Here is a 21,459-nt window from a genome sequence, read left to right as displayed (position 1 = left end):
GTCTTCCCACATTTCCAGTGTTTCTTGAAACATCCAGCTACTCCAAACTGCTGCCAGGTCCTGCAGGACAAAACATGTGGAACACAGGGATCCTGCTGAAGCCTTCAGCGTGGCATGGCACCACTGTCAGCAAAATTTTTGTGTTATTCCTTTGTTTTTAATGGTTATTTCAGCATGAATTCTTCCTTAAGATCAGATGTTGAAAGTGCAACATTAATGCTGTAGCTCCTGGTTTTCAATATCCTATATCCTTCATTTTACTGAGATGGGTGGAAGTAACATAAATCTCACAGGAGCCTAAGCCACTGGTAAGATGATAGAGCATGGCTCAGAAAATCATCAGAAAAGCACAGTGCACTATTTCTGTGAAAGCATCCACAGCTTTCTATGGATTTTCTCATTCCTTCCATGTACTGAGTGCTTTTAAAAGAAATGGTAAAACAGCAGGAAATTTTTCAAGACCAATTTTCTTTATAGCTGAACTTCAAATGATGTCCTGAGACTGCTAAAAGGTGCACAAAGAAAACTAGAAACAAAACAAATGTCAAGTGAAATCCACCTCAGAGCAATGGGTTTGAAATTCTAGCAGGCATTCATGAGGTAAGAAAGCCTGGGATCTCACAGACCTCTTTCTTTTGAGCCATGGGTATTTTTGGAATCATATGGATAAGCTGCAGGGTTTACTTCTTTATTATCAAAGCTACCCACATGCCTACACACCTCCCTCCAGCCTTACATTTGATGGCATGGCACTGGATTAGGGATGTGTCTGTTCCTATTATTTTTACAAACCACCCAATTATTAATTGAAGATAAAGAGGTTCCTTCACAGAACAGTGCACTCTCTTATGATAATGCAGTTTTCTGCATGTTTGCTTGTTTAAATTACAAATCCTGTAACCTGCATTTACTGCCACAGAAATAGAAATGGGCAGAAATTCTTTGTAGGAGGATGTAACACACGTGGGTTTTTCTTCCTCCAGAGGACACAACTGTGGTTTAAAGGTGAACTTCAGAAGGAAACTGAACGAGAGCTTTGACATTTCACTGCAGTTCAGCTTAAAAAAAAAAAAAATAAAAGCTCCACCAGTGAATACCCTGTGTCAGGAGATTCCTTCATTTAATTTCTCACAGAAGAGGGTGGGCAGGCCCTGGCACAGCTGTGGCTGCCTCTGGATCCCTGGCAGTGCCCAAGGCCAGGTTAGGCATTAGGGCTTGGAGCAGCCTGGGACAGTGGAAGGTGTCCTTGCCATGGCAGGGGTGGAACTGGATTATCTTTAAGTGTCCTTCCAACCCCACCCAACCCATTCCACGGTTCTCGGTTTCTAACATCCCCTGCACTCCAGTCTGATCAAAGAAACAGAACAGCATGTCCTGTCATGTGAACCCCACATTTACATAAGTAAATGTTACTTAAAACCATTAAACACACAAAGCAATGCAGACTAGGGGGGAAATGTGTTCAGAATTCATGCTCAGGTAGCTCAGAAAACCAGGGGAAACTCAAAAGTCAGAGTTGTCCCCAGAGGATCAGACTGCCAGGGGTCTGGATCTGTTATTGTCACACTGGCAGCAAATGCCATTCCCCATCAGTCATGGTCAGTAAATCAGAGGGACAAGTGCGTGCAAGGTTTTTTGTCTTCTGAGTATACTTGAAAGGCTAAACCCACTTCTTTCATGTCACCAGTGAAGAGTAATTTGAGGGGCAGGAGCACAGCTTGCTTACGTGGAGGCTGAACTTTCATTGCCATGATTATTTTCTGTTTGTTGGGGATTTTTTTTTATTATTTCTGTCAGTTAATTACAGAGAATAACAATCTGTTCTGAGAAATGAAGACACTAAAGAAAGAAAGAAATGCTAACTTGAATTAAGCTTTCATGTAAATTGGACTATCCATTTCACATCAAACCCCTATCTAGACATTCTCATTGTTCTCAGAGGAGTTCTTAAAGGGGTTATAATTAAGTTGACATAATTCAATTCTAAGTTAACTCTTATTAGCTGTCATGATGGTATCATTACTTGGACAGTTACTGTGCAGTAAGAGGAGCAAAAAAAGGAAGCAAACAACTACAAAATAATTGCCCACAGGATGGTTTTGCATTGGGAAGTTAAGGCAAAATCAGGATTTAACTGCTTCTAACCCTGGGATGTGCTGTTTGCTACAGATATAGTGTGGGGTGAAAAAGGTCTTTGAGGCTTTGAGCTCTGCCCATCCTTCCTCATTGTGCAGCCACTGCCCTCAGCACTTTCTCCCGGCTCCCTAAAAAGCCCTGTGATGCATTCATAAAGGAAATTTTGTATGTGACACAATAATTTCTAACCTAGCTACATCCAAAGTTCATAAAATTGCTATCTATCAGTATTCCTAGTGCCCATCAAACCCTCAACAAATGGATTATTCATTACTTTTACAGTCCTAAGTGCATGTAAGAGGCTTTTCCTGAGCATCATCTAATGCTGACTTTATATTGGAGTATCACTACAAACTCTAAGGTTGACTGGATGCATTCTACTGTCCTTTGAAATAAAGTCTTCTTCAGATTGACCTGTCTATATTGAAGTAATTAATTATTTTTTCTTTTAAGTCATCTTGCCTTTTCATAAAAGTTATTTTTAAGTTCCATGACTTATTTGTCATCATGGATTATGTTACATAAGCTTCAGAGGAGCAGAATTAATTCTGGTAAGCTGGATCAGTTTAAGTCCATGTGGGTCAAGTTGCAACTTCTCAATTTTTGGCAAACAGAGAGCAATTGCACACTGCAATTCCTCATAACTTGAGGTCATGAATATTGGTGCCTGCAAAGCCTGAATTGATCTGTGTTAATCTTTGAACATTTCCCTCTTGGTGTTCATTTTGAACATTTCCCTCTTTTTAAAATGCATAGGGCATGGCAGAAGAGAACTTCTAGTGCATTTTGTGCAGGGCTTGCCTGCAGCCTCAATTTATTAGTACTGCACCATGTCTAATAATTTTTGCCCTTATTTGAGCATGTCTTTTTTATGCTTGTTTTTGTTTGCTTTTTTTTTTTCATCGCCACACATTGATTACACAAAGGTGACAGCAATGGAGGAACACACTGAAATCTTTGCCTTTTTCCCTGTGTGGTTCTTTTATGATCTTCCTTCACTGGTGTCCTTGACACTCCTCATCTCCCTTTTAGGATCTCAGTTTTGGTCTCACTGATGTCCACAATGCAGGGTGGACTCATGCTACAATGGAAAAGCTCCAGATGTTTCAGATCTGAAGAACTCTGCGTGCAGCTTCTCCATATTGGGAAACTGTCATGTGTTCAAACAGTAGCCTCCAAAATCAGCAATACCATCCACCATAATCAGAGAATTCTAGAAGGGATGGGTTGGAAGGAAGGTTAAAGATCATCCACTTCCAACCCCCTGCCATGGGCCACTGTCCCAGGCTGCTCCAAGCCCCAGTGTCCAACCTGGCCTTGGGCACTGCCAGGGATCCAGGGGCAGCCACAGCTGCTCTGGGAATTCCATCCCAGCCCCTGCTCACCCTCCTAGGGCTGAATTTTTTCCCCAGTATCCCACCTAACCCTACAATCTTTCTGGTTTTGGCCATTCCCTGTGTGCTGTCCCTGCATCCCCTGGCAATTGTCCCTCTCCAGCTTTCCTGGGGAACCTTCAGGCCCTGCAAGGCCACCCTGAGCTCAGCCCAAAGCTTCTCCTGTGCAGGTGAACAATGCCAGCTGTGCCAGCCTTTCCTGCCAGCAGAGCTGCTCCATCCCTCTGCCCATCCTGGAGCCTCCTCTGGGCTCTGCAGCAGCTCCAGCTCCTCCCTGCGCTGGGGCAGCTCTGCAGGTGGGAAATCACCTGAGCAGGGCACAGGGACACAATCCCCTCCCTCAACCCTGTGCTTAAGCTGCTTTTGATGCAGCCCAGAGTAAGAGCTCTGCTGTTAATCTACCAGCATTAAAGTGGTGATCTGCCAGCTAGACAGAAAGGAACAGGGAGATTTCCCATGGTGATGGAGTTTGCTCTTCCATGTAGAAAGTGCTTTCATGTTGGTGGCACTAGGCTGAAGTTCAGCAAAGCCTTTTCAGAAAGAACCTGTCATCATAATGCACTAGACACTTTATTTTACATCTTTACATCATTAAACACCCAAGTGAAGACTTAGCAGGCTTGTAAAACTGTAAAGCCAATTAAATGTATCTAATTTTGCAGCTCTGGGGATCTGTGCATTTCTCTGCCCATCCTGGCACAGGCTGTAATGGTACCAAGTTGAGTAGTAAAAAAAAAAATCAATTTGAAGACCCCATGTAGAGATTGAGTGGGATGGGACTCTTCTCACTTTGCTGCTCGAAATGTTAGGCCTCCATTTCCAAGCCAAGGTGCTCTAATGTTGCAAGCATCACATCTCAAAAGGCAGAATTCACAGGCCCCAGCAATATCTTTTAATAGAACAACTAATACAGCTGGAAATAAATATTCAAGATTTCAGGCACATTATCCTTTCATCATATCTGAAATAGAAGCAGCAAACTTCAAAGCTAATGCAAGTAGAGAACAATTGTTCAGAGTTTAGATATGTTAATCAGACCATTTTATACAGTAGATGGTACTTGTGGAGTACACAAGAGATATTACTAAGGAAAGGAATGATAAAGAAGTTACCTTGTACAGCAAGGAAAAGAAATATATTCAGAGGGGGAGAGGCATCATCTGCAAACCCCCTGCACCCAACAAGTGAAGATAAAAATGGCTCCAAAAAAGCAATCTATTCCCAACAAGTGAAGATAAAAATGGCTCCAAAAAGCAATCTATTCCCTTCTAAGGCAGGCTGGATGAGTTACCCCTGGAGGAGCACGTCATCCCCTCTCTGCTGACTCCAGCAAAACCTGGAGCAATTACCGCGAGTTGTCACCTCGCCTTTCGCGAGGCAGCTCCTGAGAAATCCCACCCTCAGCGAGGCCACACCAGCCAATTCTGCCAGTAATTAGCAGCAGTAATTAGGCAGCAGAAGCCTGGCTGGCTGTGGGCAGCTGTCCCTGTACCTTTGGCCAGTGGCTCCACGGTGATGATCTCGCTGCTGTTGCCTCTCCCCGCAGCCGTCACGGCCACCACCCACACGCTGTACTGGCGGTTCCGGCTCAGGTTGGGGATTCTGTAGGAAAATGAGTCGGGAGAGGCTTCAAACTCGCTGATCACCTGTGGTGGGAGGGAGAGACAAATGTTTCCAGGCTAAAATAAGCAGTATTTGGAGAAAATGTGAGTGCTACAAAGCCTGTTACTTCAGGGCTCTGCGGATGGGTATCGATTGCTCCAAACAGATGGCAGATGGCAATAAACAGAGCAGACACAGTCACTTGTTGCAATCCATTCATATTCAGTGAATTTGTGCCTGTGCCTTGTTTACAGATTGGTTTTATTCAGATTAGGACTTTTATGTGCCATTCATTTTTACAGGGTTGGATAAACAATGGAAGTGGATAAATATGGCTAAATTTTACCGTCAGCAGTTCTGACAAACTGATTCAGCTCTACACAAAACTTTCCCAATGGAGGATTCATTGCTGCATCTGCTGTGAAATCTGGAGTTTACTATTTCTGTCACCTAGAACCTTTGATGTTCTTCATTCCTGGCTTTTGGTGGCTTATCTCTTCAGCAGTGGAGCAAACCAAGGAATAAAACCGTTCTCTGTAGCAGACTGTTCAAACTTCCCCCAAGTCTAGTTTTGTTTAATCACGAAATTACTTCCATTCAGAGACTCCGAGCTGAAGGTCATCTCGGCCAGTTGGCTGCATTAGCAGGGAAGGACAAGTGCTGGAAGAAATGCCAGCTCAGTGTCTCCTCTGTCACTCAAGTGCCTGGGCCCAAGGGCTGCAGCAGAGCCAACCAGCTGCTCTGCAGTCCCTGCTCATCCATGAGAGCTTCTGCATCCTGCTCGCAGCAACCTGTGCAGGGCAAGGTGTGGAGGAACACTGAGATCCCTCTGGGGCCTTGGAGAGCCTCAGCACACCCTGCACAGGAAGTGTGAGGAGGGAAATCTCAGCTCTGAGCAGTTTTACAGCGCTCAGTATTGCCACTTTTATTTTTGACACGGGCTTTGTGATGCCTGCACGTAAAAATAGAGGGGTAATGAAGCATTGGGATGAATAATGCTCACTTCCCTGAGCAGTGCTGAGCCTGGTAACGGCTAACTAACACTAGGCTAAAAATAATTAGAGGGTTAATGACGTAGAAAAGAAGATTTTAGCAGGAATCAGCATTAAAAATAATGCATCAATGTAATCTAAACTGGGTTCAGATTGACAAAGTGTGCAAGGAATCTCTTTGATATACAAATATCTGCTTGTGGTAAAGGCCAATTCCACCTGATTAGCATTTCAAAAGGTACATTGACCTGAAAACATTGGAATACGTAGTCCTTCAAAGTGAATTCCAAATAAATAAGAGATGTTTCTGAGATATCATTAAACACCTCTCCATGTGCACTGGCAGTTTCAGCTGCTGAATGGGTCACTGCACTTCTCTGCTCCTGAGCTGGCCTCTCCTACAGCCTGGGGAAGAGGGGAGTTCATCTCCTCTCACATTTGAAACCCAGAGTGAAGACATCTGTCTCTAAGCCAGGCACCTCAGCTCCCTTCAGAGACCATGCAAAGGCTTCTGCAGTAACACATTTTGTTCCTTCCATGGACAGTGATTTTCCTGGGAAGATTGGCTTGCTCCAGCAAAGTTCCCCAGGCTCACAACAAGCCCAGAGGGGGAACTGCTATATTTTCTAGCCAAACCCATTGCCCCTTTGCTTGTCAAAATGCCAAATTGGTTTGTCCTATTTAGCCAGAGTTTGCCTGGGTTCCCACTTGTGATATGAAGAGGTCAATGCAGCCAGACACCTTTATTATTACGTGAAATATTGCAGCAGGTTTTGAGAACCATCTGCCTTGACATTTACACAAGAATATTGGATAAATGCCCATAGCTTGACAGGCTGGATCTTTGTGAGGTCATACATAAAAATTAATGTATTGATCATGGCAGAGGAAGCTGAAATTTAATATTCATGAGGCAGCATTTCCTACAGTTAATTTGAAAGTCAAACAGGCCAGGCTATCTCTGACACTTAGGCTGCACTCATCAATGCATTTACCTAGCACAGGTTCCTCCTAAACCACCTAATGACATGGGCAGGGATACAGAACTTAGGAACAGCTAAGCATCACAGAATTCCTCAGAATTTCCACAGAATTCCTCAGAATTTCCACAGAATTCCACAGAAAGGGCTAACTTTCATTCCAGCAACCATCAGCTCTGTCTCACTGAAAAGTGTTTGTCTATCCTAAAGATGGACAAACAGTAGGATTTTTTGCTGTAAAGCTTTAAAAATGCTTTGTTTTCAATTCCCTTCTTTCTCCCAGCATCATTCATCCATTTGCATCTGTGGCTATTTTAAATGTAAGTTAATTATTCTCAGAATTAATTTATTAATTGAATCTGGTAAATGTATCTTCAGTAAATCAACCACTCTCATTTTCCTCAAACAAGCTGCTATAGCAAAAGATTTTGGTTTCTAACTGGTTAACACACATCTTGTTTTTCCTCAGCTCACATTCCCTTTTAAACACTTGGGGATGCTTCAGTGACAAAGAATCGATTTTACTTTAAACTTTTGCCTGTCATTTCAATTAACCTAACATGCCAGAGACTTTGATTACACAAGAAGAAAAAAAGGCAGCTTTGTCAGCAAAGAGAAGATTAAACAACTGAAATAAGAAATATTTAAAGGAATGTCACCTTGTCACATATTGGCCCATGAATGTACCAGTATAGAACATAAACTGCTGTTCAATCTTAGAAGCAGCAACATGCTTGCTCAAGGGATTTTTGTTTCCTAATTGCTATTTTTCTTCAGCTTATAGATGATGGGTTAATTTTTCTTCTGCCTTAGCTCACTGTCTGAGAAGGAGAGACAGAGATCAGTCTCTGAAAGCTGGCAAGGGCTGTGAAGAATAAAATGAAATCAGAGTCCTTTATCAGGATGCAGTCAATCTACTTCCCCAAGCAGGCAATGGCAAGAGATGCTGAGGAAGAGCTGGTGCAGGAAACATCATTTTCCTCTGCACCTTGAGCCCTATTGGTGTGCATTTCTTGGTACACTTTGAAGCAGCATGCCATCTCCTGGCACTTCTGACTCCTTTAAAGCACAATTTAATAGGTAATGTGCATAAACTCTGATCCCTCTGCTTTCTATTTTTAATTGCCCGTTCTTAACACAACCTGGGAAAAATTCAGAAGAGTGCTATACAAAAAACCAAATTTCTAACAGTATTCCAAGCACTCAGGGAGTTTCCCAAGGAAGGAGTTAAGGCAAGAGAGAGCGTTTACTGTGGGCTGGAAGATTATTTAGTGAAAGGTAGCCTGCACCTTGCTTAGAGCTGGTCCCACACAACATCTGATTAGATAAGTGAGCTACAGATCTCTATCTCTGTTCTCTGCAAGTTGCAGGAAACCTGGAAGTGAACTGGGAAAGCCATATAGAGACTTTAAGGAGTGAAAAGGAAGACACAGCCCAAGCTTGTGGTGTGTGTCATGAAGAGCATATACAAGTTGGTTACCTGTGTATTGGCTGCCTCATGCTGAAAATTAAATATAATATATAATATATAATATATAATATATAATATATAATATATAATATATAATATATAATATATAATATATAATATAATATAACATAATATAACATAATATAATATAATATAATATAATATAATATAATATAATATAATATAATATAATATAATATATGTAATATATAATATATAATATATAATATATTAAATATTATATATAATTCATTATATATAATATATAATATATAATATATAATATATTATATATATAATATATAATATATAATATATAATATATAATATATAATATATAATATATAATATATAATATATAATATATAATATATAATATATTATATATTATATATTATATATTATATATTATATATTATATATTATATATTATATATTATATATACTACCTAGAGTGGGGTGTGTGTTTGCACTCCAATTTTAGGTAGAAAATATGGCACCATCTAAAAATACATCTGAAAGGACTCTGAGAGATCACCTGAGTCTATCTTTCTTCTTTAAACCAGGTTCATCTGTGTCTGCACAATTTCAAACAGATGTTTCCCCAGCCTGATTTTGAAGACTTACAATAAAAGGAGATTTTGCAACTCCCTAGGCTGCACAATCTATTCCACTGCTTGACTAATCTCATGATTAGAAATAGGTTTTTTTTAATCTAGCTTGAGTTTCCTGCTGCAGTTTCAACCCATAGCTTCTTTTCTAGTCCATTAGGAACATGAAGAATAGATTATTACCTTGATCTTTGCACCGGTCTTTAATCTACATGAAGTTTTATCGTTCCTTTCCCCACCAGTACCCTTATCTTTTTACAACTAAATAACTCTGGTGCTTTCAACATTGTCCAGAAATCCCATTTTCTCTATCAGTTTCTCTAATAATATCTTCTGTTATCCTTCAGACTGTCTAAAGATGGTCCATAGCTTTCTCACTGTTTCCAAACCTGCACTCAACAATTCCAGGGATTCTCATTTGGCTTTTCAGGACAGGGTTATAAAGGCTGCTAATGTTCATCTTGGGAGGCACAATAACCTCAAAATCCTCTTCTGAAGAATCAACAGAATTGCTCTCTACACAGTACTTTTGCAGTTGGTTATTCAGGGTACCCATTTTCTTGCTAAATTTTATCCAATTTTTTCCAGACCAATTTCCCAGTTCATCAAGACCTGCCTGAATTGTGTTTCTGTCTCCCATGTACATGCAGTCCCTCCCAGCCTGGTATTCCCTGCTAATTTAATAGGCAGCCTCTCTATTTAATTAGCCAGGTCAGTAATGGAGCCACCGAGCAGAGAGGGCTCAGGAGAGACACTGAGGCTGCTCCCTCCTGCCCACAACAGGAACCACTGGATTTTTTTGCAGCCTCTCATAGAACAGCCCTGAGTTTGCTCTATCTGGCCTGAGTTAAATCAGTGAAATGGTGTTTGCAGAGCTGGGTCTCTCTCAGCAAACATCCCTCCTTTGGGCTCAGCTCCACTGCTAAATGGGAGAGAGCCAGGTGATGAGTTGAGTACTCCATCCCAGGGATCCACATTGATTTTTAACTCAGTTTTGTGCTGCTCTAAATAGCTGTTTTCAAAACAATGCTGCTTTGGAGGGGCTCATGATAAGCAGTGCAGGCTGACATCAGTCACCATCACATCCTGCTGGGGCCAGGTGCTGCTCCTTGGGCCCTGTTTAACCACTGATACAGATGAGGCCTAGAACAAGCACTGAGCCTCATGAATAATTAAAGTAAGTCTTCAATTGTATGTGGTAAAAACACAATGATCTCCATCTTTTTGTACAGCTCCATCACAGAATTGTCTGTCTTGCCCTTGCTCAGGCATTGCTGGTTTTGGAAACCACAGAATCATCAAGGCTGGAGGAGAATTTCAAGTTCCACCATCAACAAGGGCCAGTATCACCCCAACCCCTGTCCCCAAGGGCCACAGCCAGGCTTCTCCTGAACACTCCCACAGACAATGACTCCAAACCTTCCTGGATAGACCATTTCAAGGCCTGACCACTCTTTCAGGGAAATTTCCATCTCCAATATCCAATCTGAACCTCCTCAGGTGCAACTTTAGGCCATATATGCTCATCCTTTTACTCTGGACATGGCAGAAGAGACCAACCATTGCTAAAAGTTCCTTTCAAGGAGTTTGAGAACAATGAGGTCCCTCCTGAACCTTCTTTTCTCCAAACTGAAGAACCCCAGCTCCCTCAGCTCCTGCTCCTAAGATTTGTTCTCCAGACCTTTCCCAGGACACAGTCCATCGCTTCAAGGTCCTTTTGTGATGTGAGAGGCCCAAAACTCCACACAGAATCCCAGGGGCAGAGAGTACTGAGATGTTTTATTCTAAAAATCACATTTTAGAGTCTCCTGGACACACAAGTTATCCAGTACTGGGAGCTGCACCAAGTTGTTTCTACCTGGAAGCAAAGTGGGGTAATAAAAAAATCAATGTCTGTATTTATAGAGAATGAACTTCAAGCTCTGCATCCCTGAGAAGAACAGACAGAGCCCTGCTGTGCCCTTTCAGTGAACTCCCTAAAGATGTGAAAGTCTGCCTGAGGTCACAAATTGTACTTTTCTTGAGGGCTGCTGGCTTTTGCCTTCCTTTCACAGACGGACAGACTCTCAAAGCTCCAAACAACCACTAATCCTGGACCATGGTTTCCAGTAAGGCTCTTGGCTGCCACTTTGGTCTAACAATGGTTTCTGTTCAGGTGTTGGCTCATGTTTTGAAAGGTGGCATCTGTCTTTCACTCATTATTGAAGGTAACTGTTGGAAACAGATGCTGTGCACAAAAGTGAATGCAGCTGCCATATAACATTGTTACTTCATTTTTCTTTTTCACCTTAATTGTGGAATTAAAATGTCAGAAAGTTTCAGATAGAAATTTTGGGAAGAACAGAGGCAGCTCCCTGCCAATCCAAAGAATCCCAGAATGCCTGGGCTGGAAAAGCCCTCCCAGCCCATGGAGTGCCAGCTGTGCCCCATGGGCACCTTGTCCCCAGCCCAGAGCACTCAGTGCCACCTCCAGGGGACACCTGCAGGGATGGGCACTGCAAAGCTCCCTGGGCAGCCCCTGCCAAGGCCTGAGCTCCCTTTCCTTGGGGAAAGTCTTCCTGATGTCCAACTTGAACCTTTTCTGGTGCAATTTGAGGCCATTTCCTCTTGTCCTCAGAGCAGAACCTGACCCTCACGTGGCTCTTCCCTCCTGCCAGGGAGTTTTGGAGAGCCAGAAAGTCCCCCCTGAGCCTCCTTTTCTCCATGACAAACACCTGGAGGTCCCTCAGCTGTCCCTTAATTCTCATTTCCAGATATTACAGCTGGAAGAAAACTCACTGTCTGGATTTCCAGGTAGCTCATTTAGGGTCCACCACCTGCCTGTCCCTTTGGAGCACCTGGAGAATCCCTGAGCCTCCTGAGGAGGGAAGCAGCCTGTGGTGTCATGGTCTGGTGACCACAGGAAGGTCAGGACACCAAGGACTTATTGTCAGAGTGTATTGATATCCCTGGGTGTGAGACGAGGTGGTGAGACGAGAAGGGAGGTTTATGAAAAAATCAATATTAAATTTGTTTTGGTAGGGCTTTACAAGGAGACCTTTTAAAAAGTCATATAAACCAGCACATCTTCAGAATCAATTTATACTCTGTCACATCCCCTCCTGAGGTCTGCTCTCTGACAAAAATAAGAGAGGTAAAAAATGTAAAGTTGACAAAGCAATTAAAATAATGAATGCACTGTGTTTGGGAGCTGGCACCAAAGATGTGAAACAACGACAAAAAGGCTAAAAATAGAACGTGTGGTATATTAAATAGACACATTTTAAATACTGCCCAATATAAGGTTTTAAAATAACCCCCAAATTATGCACTATTTCTATGCTAAATAAAGCACAGAGGAATTAATAAGCATAAATATCTTCACGCTGTAAAAAGTGCAATATAGATACAGTGATAAATACTGCTTGTAATACACAAATCAATGAACATATATTTAAAATTCAACCTTACAGAATCTGCTGACTCTACATAAACTTCTGTTCAGCAGTAACTTTATCTACTTAGCCAACTTCTGCCAGCTACTTCTCCCTTTTTTCCAAGAAACTTTCAGCATCCTTCTAATCACTGAAAGACCTACAGAATTTAACAATAAATAATTTCTGCCTTATAACTGCATCAACTTTATTTTCCAAAGTTTTCTTTTATCCAAGTCCTTAATCTGGAGAGGAAATGAGGGTCAGAAAGTGTGATGCAAACCCAAAGTTGGAATTTAGACACATCCTATGCAAAATCAAGACAAAACTTGTGTCTGCCTGAAAGAATTGAGTGGAAAACACCTGGATGATGGGAATTTATGACAGCTAGTAGTTTTAAGATCTAGGTTAAGATAATTGTATATACTTCCAGATCTAGTTTATGTTGCTGGTTTAGGATAAACATGTATACTTTCTCTAGGCTAAACAAAGAGAAGGGAAATTTTCAGAAGATTTATCCAGTTTATCACTGACATCTAGCTTCTTTCCTTAATGAAAGGAAATCCTTGATGACCCCAGAATAAGTACTTGTGACTCTATTCAAGGTGACTGAAGTCAGATTAATTAAATACCACTTAGAGTCTGTGAATTACAGACCAAGAGCAGCAATTACTCTCCTCTTCCACACAGCAACCCCAGAGACTCCTGTGTATGCTGGTTAAATCACATGATTTATTTTCCCTTAGTGGGTTTAAATAAAAGCAAAAGAATGAAACAAATCTAGAAGTTTAACAGGCTTAAGAATATGTTTCTCACAGTAAAATAAGCAAATCAAGAAGATCAGCAACTATCTGCCTCAGATGTTGGTCAGTTTCCAATATTGATCATGTTTTCACGTAAACTGACTTTGGTTTTCAAGTTTTGACTTGGGCTTTGGCCAAATATAAGATCATTTCTCTCTTCTCCATCACTGCTTTGCACCTCTTCATCTACCACCTATTCCGATTCCAGCTGTCTCACAGAAATATTTCCAGGCCAACACAAATCTTTGCTGGGCTTTAAGGGTTTGGATATTTCTACACCCTTTGGAGAAGTCTAGAAATGTAGATCACTGTTTCCAAAGACTCTTTCCAACACAGGTACCTGGGGCTGACTGTAGGGTTTGCACTAGGAGATAATTCCTAATCACTGCCCCTATTTCAGCACTGAGGTCTGCTTTGTGCTCTGGTTCCTCATCCAGATAATCCAGTTTATCATCTGGGATCTTTGCAGGAATATTCTCACTCCATTCATCTCATTCAACAGTTCTGGAATTTCTTCTCCTTCCAGTCCTCAGGCTTCTGGTCTTTTGAGATCTCAGTCAAAGGTGGGTTTGAGGGACAAATCATCTCTCAGCAGAATCCCACAGCTAAGCAACAGTTTCATCAACCAACATTTCAAAGTTACTGTCAGGATTAAAGACCAGAGAATAAACTGGTTCTTCCTACATGAAATCTAAGGTTTTAAATATATACCTGTATGCTTTGCAGGTTTTTGTCATATTTGCCAATCTTTGGGTCCTTGTGCTAGAAAGTGAGGTAAAGAGCTGAGAAAATACAGACCAGCAAAATCATTTGGGTGTCAATAAAGAGGTATGGCATCATCCAATCAGAAATACACATATCAAAGTCTATTTTGACTTGTTGATTAGCAAAGTTTAGTCATTATGGTTGTTGTTGCTGTTTGGGTTTTGCTGATCTGCTGGTGGGTCACTCACTAATAGAAGCAAACACATTAAACAGGACTTTCCTGCTGTTCCCAGCAAAGCAGGTCATTAATTTGTGCATCACTCTGTGCTTCCTCCATAGAAAGCCTGGAGATTAATGGAAAGGAGTCATGGAAGTAGAAGTGCACTATAAAAGGATAATAAATGGAGACCATTCTCCTTTCTCAGTGATTTTCCTTTTCAGGACACAGTCAGTTGGTTCTTGTCTTTCCTCCACTCATGTGGAACTCAGTTAAGATGTGAAATAAGGTGACCTCACTCCCACTCTCTGACTTCCTGATAGTGAGAGCTAAAAGCAGAACTTGCTTGGGAGACTGTGCATAGAAAGTGCTCAGATGGGAAAGACGAAGAGTCCTGCCAGTGGCCTGAAATGTCATACGAGTTTTACAGGAGACTTTTAAATTATGAGACATCTTGGTATTAATTTAATGTGTCTCTTTTCCTCCAAGGGTTGCACATTAACTCTACCACTGTCTGGTTTCCCTTCTTTTATACAGATTTGGACCAACTTTTCCAGTTTTAAACTGCCTCATAGTAATAGAATTGAGGTTGGAAGGTTCCTCTGGAGGTCACCCAGTTGAACCCCCTTCTCAAAGCAAATTTAATTGCATCAAGTTGCTCAGGGACAGGTCAAGTGAAAACTTGAAGATTTCCAATGTGGAGATGCCACAGTCTGGGCCCCAGCTTCAATATTTGACCAGGATCTCATGGTAATATTTTCCCCCAGCTGATCAGAATTTCCCATCTAAAAAATTCCCTGTCCTTGTGCATAGGCACTTTCTCATCAAGAAATCCTGATCCTTAACCTTCCTTCTCCCACCCTCAGCACTCTCCTGCTTCTTTAGGAGAAGCTTTTTACCTGTTCTGAGATCAAAGTTTCCCAGGCTGGCTAACCTGTGTGCCACAGCCACCTTTTCCAGACACTTTCTGACATCTAAATTTTATTTAATTTAATCCCATTGATTCCTCCTTAAACATTGTACTGACCTGAATGCAACAAGAGGTCGGTGGTTGTTTTTAGGGAGGATTTTTTTGTCTTTTTTCTTCAGAAAATCCCCAAATCTCCTTTTCTGTTGCACTTGAAAAGCCCTGGCATTGCACAAGTGCTGGAACAGCCTCCTGAGGAGGGAGTTAAGTTCAGCAGGAACTGAACCAGCCTAATTTCTGTGCTAGGATTCAAATTGTGTTCCCTGTGGGTGGCACCATGGGGGAAAATCCCCCTGGCAGGGTGGGACAGCAGTGGCAGAACTTCCCTGAGACCTAGGCAGGAGGAGTGCTATGAGCATCCTGCCAGAACAATGGGAATCACCTCTCTTAAAAGGAATCTGGCCACCATGGGACCATTACAGGTGGTCCTAAAAAGCCAGATCCTACCAAAAGTTGGACATGGATATGGTAGAAAGTGGGGAGAAGCAAAAATATAGGCTATGAGTTAGCACAAAGGATAATTTTTCTAACATAAATTCTGGCATATTCTGTTTCTTATATTTGAAGAACGGAGGATCCATGAAGTCTCATATTTCTGTATTTTCTCCTACATTTTCAGAATATAAAAAGAGAAAGTTTTGCCTAATTATGCCTGTAGAATACTACAGACACAACAATTAAACAGTGTGAAATTGGATCCTTGCTTGCCCTTTATCTTGGCCAGAGAACAGACTGCAGTGGAGAATCTTTTCCATTTTTCACACATTAATCGTATTTGTGGTTTGAAACATCCCAGGCAAATACTGTCCTTAGGGCTCAAAATATTTGAAGAGGAAATGCTTTTTGTTCTATACAGAAGCAGCAGAAGTTTTAAAAGCTTCTGTCTTTGCAAAGCAAACTGAACAGTGCAAGAGGCAGCAAATCTTCATTTTATAATATGTCAGGCTTGTCTAAGTGTTATGTTTGTAATAAAAATATGCACAATACGACCAAGAGAATTAATTATTTTTCCTGTTGGTGACTTAAACACCAAAGCAGTGTTCTTGTGTAAAGGACTGGTGTTAACCTGTCTAAAGTCTATTGCATGGATTTGTTCTCAGCCATAAAATACAATCAGCAAATACATGCAGCCTCCCCATAAATTTACCTTTACCCCAGTCCTTTTCTCTTTCTATTCACTGATGCCTGAAAACTGAGTTTGCCTTTCTGCTTGAACAGCAGACTTTTAGCAAAGTTCTTTTGCAGCCAGGGCTGTGAGTGATGGATGAAGTTTTTAGGGCTCCATACCTGCAGCTACAGCACTTGCTACTGATGGTGGCAGAGGAGATGATAAAGACACAGGTCTTTTATTTATTCTCCTCCTCACCCTAATTTAGGGCCTCTCCCTCTGTCAGCTACTTGTCTCTGCCAGCAGTGAATCAAACAAGAACTTCCCTGGATATATTAAGTGTATCTGCACAGCAGTGTTGGCATTTGAGCAGCTCTGCAGCAGGCTGGATTCACTGCAAAGCAGCTCTGAATAAAACAGCTTTTTTAGCTCACAATCCATCTCAGAATAAAAGATAACAAAGCATTTCTGTTAGAAATAAAGCTGAGGGAGTGTGTCCTATATTAAATACGTCCTGAGGGCTTGCATTTGTTTAAAAATGTCCAACTTGGCTTCTGGAAACTGAGCCCCCCAGTGTGATCCCTACCTCACTCAGCACACAGGGCTGATAGAGATGATCTCTGCAAGCCACAGCTCCTGCTGATCTGCAGAGCACTGGGACAGGGACACATATTTATATATTTATATTGAACATATTTATACATATATCTGTGTGTGCACATATGCATTTCTATGTACACACACCTGCATGAGGGTAACAGCAGGATCATGGAATCACAGAATGCTTTGGGCTGGAAGGGACATTAAAGATCATCTGTGCTGGGGGCAGGGACACCTTTTAGAGCTATCCATGCACACATCAGCAATTAATAAAAAGCACAAAAACCTCCATGTGCCCCTACCTGGGGCTAAGGTATGGTTCCAAGATGGTTCATACATACCCCTGCATAATGAACACCACAGAAATACAGCAGTAAGATTCTGTTCAGGCCAAAAACAGCAAAAAAAAAAAAAAAAAAAAAAAAAAGCAACTGTTCTTGTCATTGTCCATCTCTGAGGTGCTCCAAAAGATAACCACAAAATGGGAAGTTTTGTCTGTTAGAGACTCACATGATGGAGAATAATATTTTTAGCTGAGGATGTTTATTTTCTTGGGGATGTAAATACAGGGAAAAACGTTGCTAGCAAAGCCCCAGGAAGCAGCACTGCAGCTTTGTGCATGGAAGGTCTGTGGAGAAGGCAGCAGCACCATCTGGTGTTCTCTCCAAGCCCCCAGAGAAGTTCCTGATCCCCTCTCACAGCTGTCCTCTAAACTCTGACCTCTTTAACCCACTGAGTGCCATAGAAAAGTAAGAACTAATGAACTAATCACATTTCCAAATGTGATAGAAAATCTCCAGCTAGTTTACATTTAAAGGTGTGCTAAAGATGGTTTGGTTTGCTACCATTATGAAATGAATGGATTTAGGAGAAAGTAGTCCCAAAACATAAATCAGAGAATCAAACAATGGTTTGGGTTGGAAAGGATCTAAAAGACCACCTTGTTCCAACCTCCTGCCTTGGGGACAGGGAAATTTCCCCAAGCCTGAAGTACTTTTGGAAATTTCTGGAACAATATTTTCCTTTCCTATCAAACCAAGATTGCATTTTTTATGTTTGGTGGGAAGTCCTGCTTAAAACTGAAATCCAGACCTTGGATATAACCTAAATCCAAACCTCAGATATAAAATAAATAAGTATTCTTTTCAATCCACATGAAAATAAATATACATGGGTATTTAAAGAGAGCAATTGGCCCTTGTGTTTAAAGATTGATGAATTTCATTGTGATTCAGACAGGAAGAAAGATAACCTGATACTCCATTCAAATTTCCTCCTGTCACTTTCTCAGCAAGTAAAAGCACATAGAGCTAGATTGGGCAAATATTCCAGGCATAAATAAGCCTATTCACAAGCAAATATATTTGTTTGTTTGTAAGTCATTATGTTCCTTCACACATGAATACTCAAGGCAAAAAGGCAGGAACTTCAATGGAAGCAGGGTGAATGAATACACGCCTCCAGCTGCAACAGGGCTCCTGCAGCTGGTCCTGGAAAATGGAACTTGATATATTCTAAACCAACCAAACCTTGAAAAATACTTCACTTCAACTGCATATTTTGAAATTATTTGTATAATAGGTTTTGAACAAAAATCTGGTAGGTGGGATAAACCAAACTCCACTCTCACTTCCCTCTGCAGCTCTAGGATCTCCCTTTGGCCTTGCTCAGGGAGCAAAGGGCAGGAGAGGAGGCAGCAGGGAGAAGATCTAGGGCTGGTATCTGCAAATGCTGTGTGTCAGCCCTGCGGGGAGGGGCTGTGGCACTTACTGTGGGGTAGGGGTGGGAGCAGAACACGGTGTATTTCCTGATGATACCGTTCAGCTTCAGGGGAGGCAGCCAGGAGACAAAAACCGTGGAGGCCGAGGCAGCAGCTGCTTTAACTCCAGCAGGAGGACCTGGAACTGGAGAAGCAAAGTGTATTAGAGTGGCCCAAGGCAGATATTCCATCATCCCAGTGTAACAGAGGAGTTAAGAGGAAAAGGGGAGTGTGCTGCTTTGGTGGCTGTGCCCCCATGGGCTGAGATGGACACTTGGTGTTAGGGAGCGTGCCAGGGAGAAGGTTTGGGGGAGAAACTCTTCTTCAGAGGGTCCCAAAGCAGAACCTGCTACTTAGGGTTAAACTTTTGTGATACATCCCCTCCAGCCTGCATAAAATCACAGAATGAACCCAAGAATGGTTTGGGTTGGAAGTGAACTTAAATATCTTCCAAACCCTTGCCATGGGCAGAGAGACCTTCCACTAGACCAGGTTCCTCAGATCTCCATCCATCTTGGCCTTGGACACTTCCAGGGATGGAACATCCTCTGAGAAACCTGTGTCAGGGCCTCACCACCCTCACAGTAAAACATTTCTTCCCTAGATCCAACCTAAACTCCCCCTTTCAGTTTGAATCCAAATGCACACGTGAAAATATCTTGTCCGTGATCACAGAAATTGCCAAACAACACTTTATGATAAATAGCCAGCTTTGAACACACAACCCAGGCCAAAGTGTTATAAATAATGCACATGTGGACAGTTTAATGGACATCCAGAGCAGAGCTGTGAATTTAATGAAGTGCAGGGTAAATGAGCAGTTTGCACTGCCTGGTGTGACCCATGGCCAGCAAGTGCCACAATGGATGTGTGAGCAGACATCTCCCCTCACAGAGTCCTTGTCCCTCGCCCTGCCCTCAGCAGCTCAGACCTCCCTCTGGCACTGCACAATATCTATTGCTCTAATTACAGCAGCTATCTACATAATACACAATAATACCAAGTTATCACAGAGAAATAGTAAAACTCCTCAAACCTCCTGTCTAAAATCAGTGGAAAAAAGCTTCAGCTCAGAAATGCTAAAATCTTGCTGTGTAATCTTAACCACATCCCTTTGCAGCCCTGCATTTTGGGAAAGGTTTTGATTTCATGAGCATATGCTGTTTTTCAAACATACATTACACTGTACAATCTCTGCAGCTTTGGAAACACTCTTTTACTAATGTGCAAAATTGCTAGATTTATTTTCCTGCATGCTGGAATATCACATTACACACAAGCTTGTACTCAAACAAAACAAGGGCTACATTTAATATCAGAATAAACGGGTTTAAAATTTCCTGAAAAATAACACCTTGCGTCAAAATATTTGAAAATATATTTTAAAAACTGTGAAAATATATAATTTGAAAGATACAATAGCACTGTGTGTGCTCAATATTTATGTCAAATTATTAAAATAGATAAGTTGTATTGATAATTGCTATGTGGGTTATTAAAGTCAAAATGAAACAATTTTCTGGACTTTGTTCTCTACAGAACTACTGCTTTGTGAGGAATCTGATATTTTTGTCTGTTTTCAAGTAAAACTACCAAAATGTTAAAATTTCTAGTGCAATTACCATCACAATGCTTGACCAGCTTTACTTAAACAGAAAACAGTTACTGTGCAGCAGAGGTACAAAATCCCTTGTCCTGATATTTGTAGATAAATTCTGAATCTTTGTTCTACCTCAACTAAGCAAGCAGATATTATGCTGCTACAGAATTTTGCCCATAAAGAGAAGTCAGCCATCCTGGGATCTAAATTTGCTCATCTTTCGTGTAAAAACAATGTGAGGAGACCCTCAATTTTATATCTGCATAGGTGGTCCTGGAATATGTGAGAAAATTGACAGGCACCACTCAGTGCAACTTCTGTGAATTTGCATTTTCTATTTATAATGTGCTGAGAGAGCTAATTAGGCATCAAGTGAGAATGTCATGATGATAATTGCATGCAAACCCAGCCCCTCACTGCAAAGGGGCTAATTCAGTTAGCAGCTCTATCCAATGCAGAGTAAATATTGATGCTTGACAGCATCCAACTTGTTATTTATACCCAGCTCATTAGAAATGCTATTTGCTCCTGCTGCTGAGAAGTGAAAGCTGGCTCTCCAGGGTAATTACCTAACCCACAGGAGGATTCCTTTATGGATAGCAATGTTTTCTGGAAATCACTGCAAATAGATGGATGAGGTTAATGCAATTTATTGTTAAATTAGGGTGTGATCTATAGGGACAGGTTCTGATGGTAATTGGTCATGGCTGCCGAGTGTTGAGGGACTAACTCAGAATTCCTCTGGCATTTTCCAGTCATTGGGCCTATGTGGGAAACATTCCTTGGCATTGCTGTGTTGCTGTTTGGTGTGAGACCAGCAGAAAGAGGGGCCAGAAAGAAACTCAGGAAGACATTTAATAAAATTTTCAACCCAAGGACCACTCCACCTCACTGGGTTGGAGTCATGCAGCAGTTTTTGCAGTGTTGGCAAAATTATTCTGAATACTCATTTTTTAGTCCTCTTTTTGCTGCACTGCTGGGCTGCGCACATGAAAACTCTGTGTCACTCCACTGTGTGTGTGGAAGTGTTTACATTTCCTTGGCAGGAATCCTGCAGAATCTCTTCTGGTGCTCCACAGATCCCATTGTTCTCTGTCCAGA

The 21,459-nt window shown here is 41.5% G+C and overlaps 1 protein-coding gene across 2 annotated transcripts in view; it reads right to left on the bottom strand.

The window, feature by feature from the left end:
* The window catches only part of DSCAM (DS cell adhesion molecule), a 467,715-nt gene that overhangs the window by 63,612 nt on the left and 382,644 nt on the right, over nt 1-21,459 (bottom strand). For both annotated transcript variants that reach the window (XM_058045375.1, XM_058045376.1), the window contains exons 20-21: nt 18,770-18,903; nt 5,023-5,176 (exon numbers count right to left, since the gene is read on the bottom strand). In XM_058045375.1, the coding sequence (XP_057901358.1) occupies nt 5,023-5,176; nt 18,770-18,903 (288 nt within the window). The remainder of the gene's footprint in view (nt 1-5,022; nt 5,177-18,769; nt 18,904-21,459) is intronic.

Source organism: Melospiza georgiana, chromosome 2 (genome assembly GCF_028018845.1).
Source record: "Melospiza georgiana isolate bMelGeo1 chromosome 2, bMelGeo1.pri, whole genome shotgun sequence".
NCBI lineage: Eukaryota > Metazoa > Chordata > Aves > Passeriformes > Passerellidae > Melospiza > Melospiza georgiana.
Note: the sequence above shows the minus strand (reverse complement) of the source record. Positions and strands in the feature narration are given on the sequence as shown.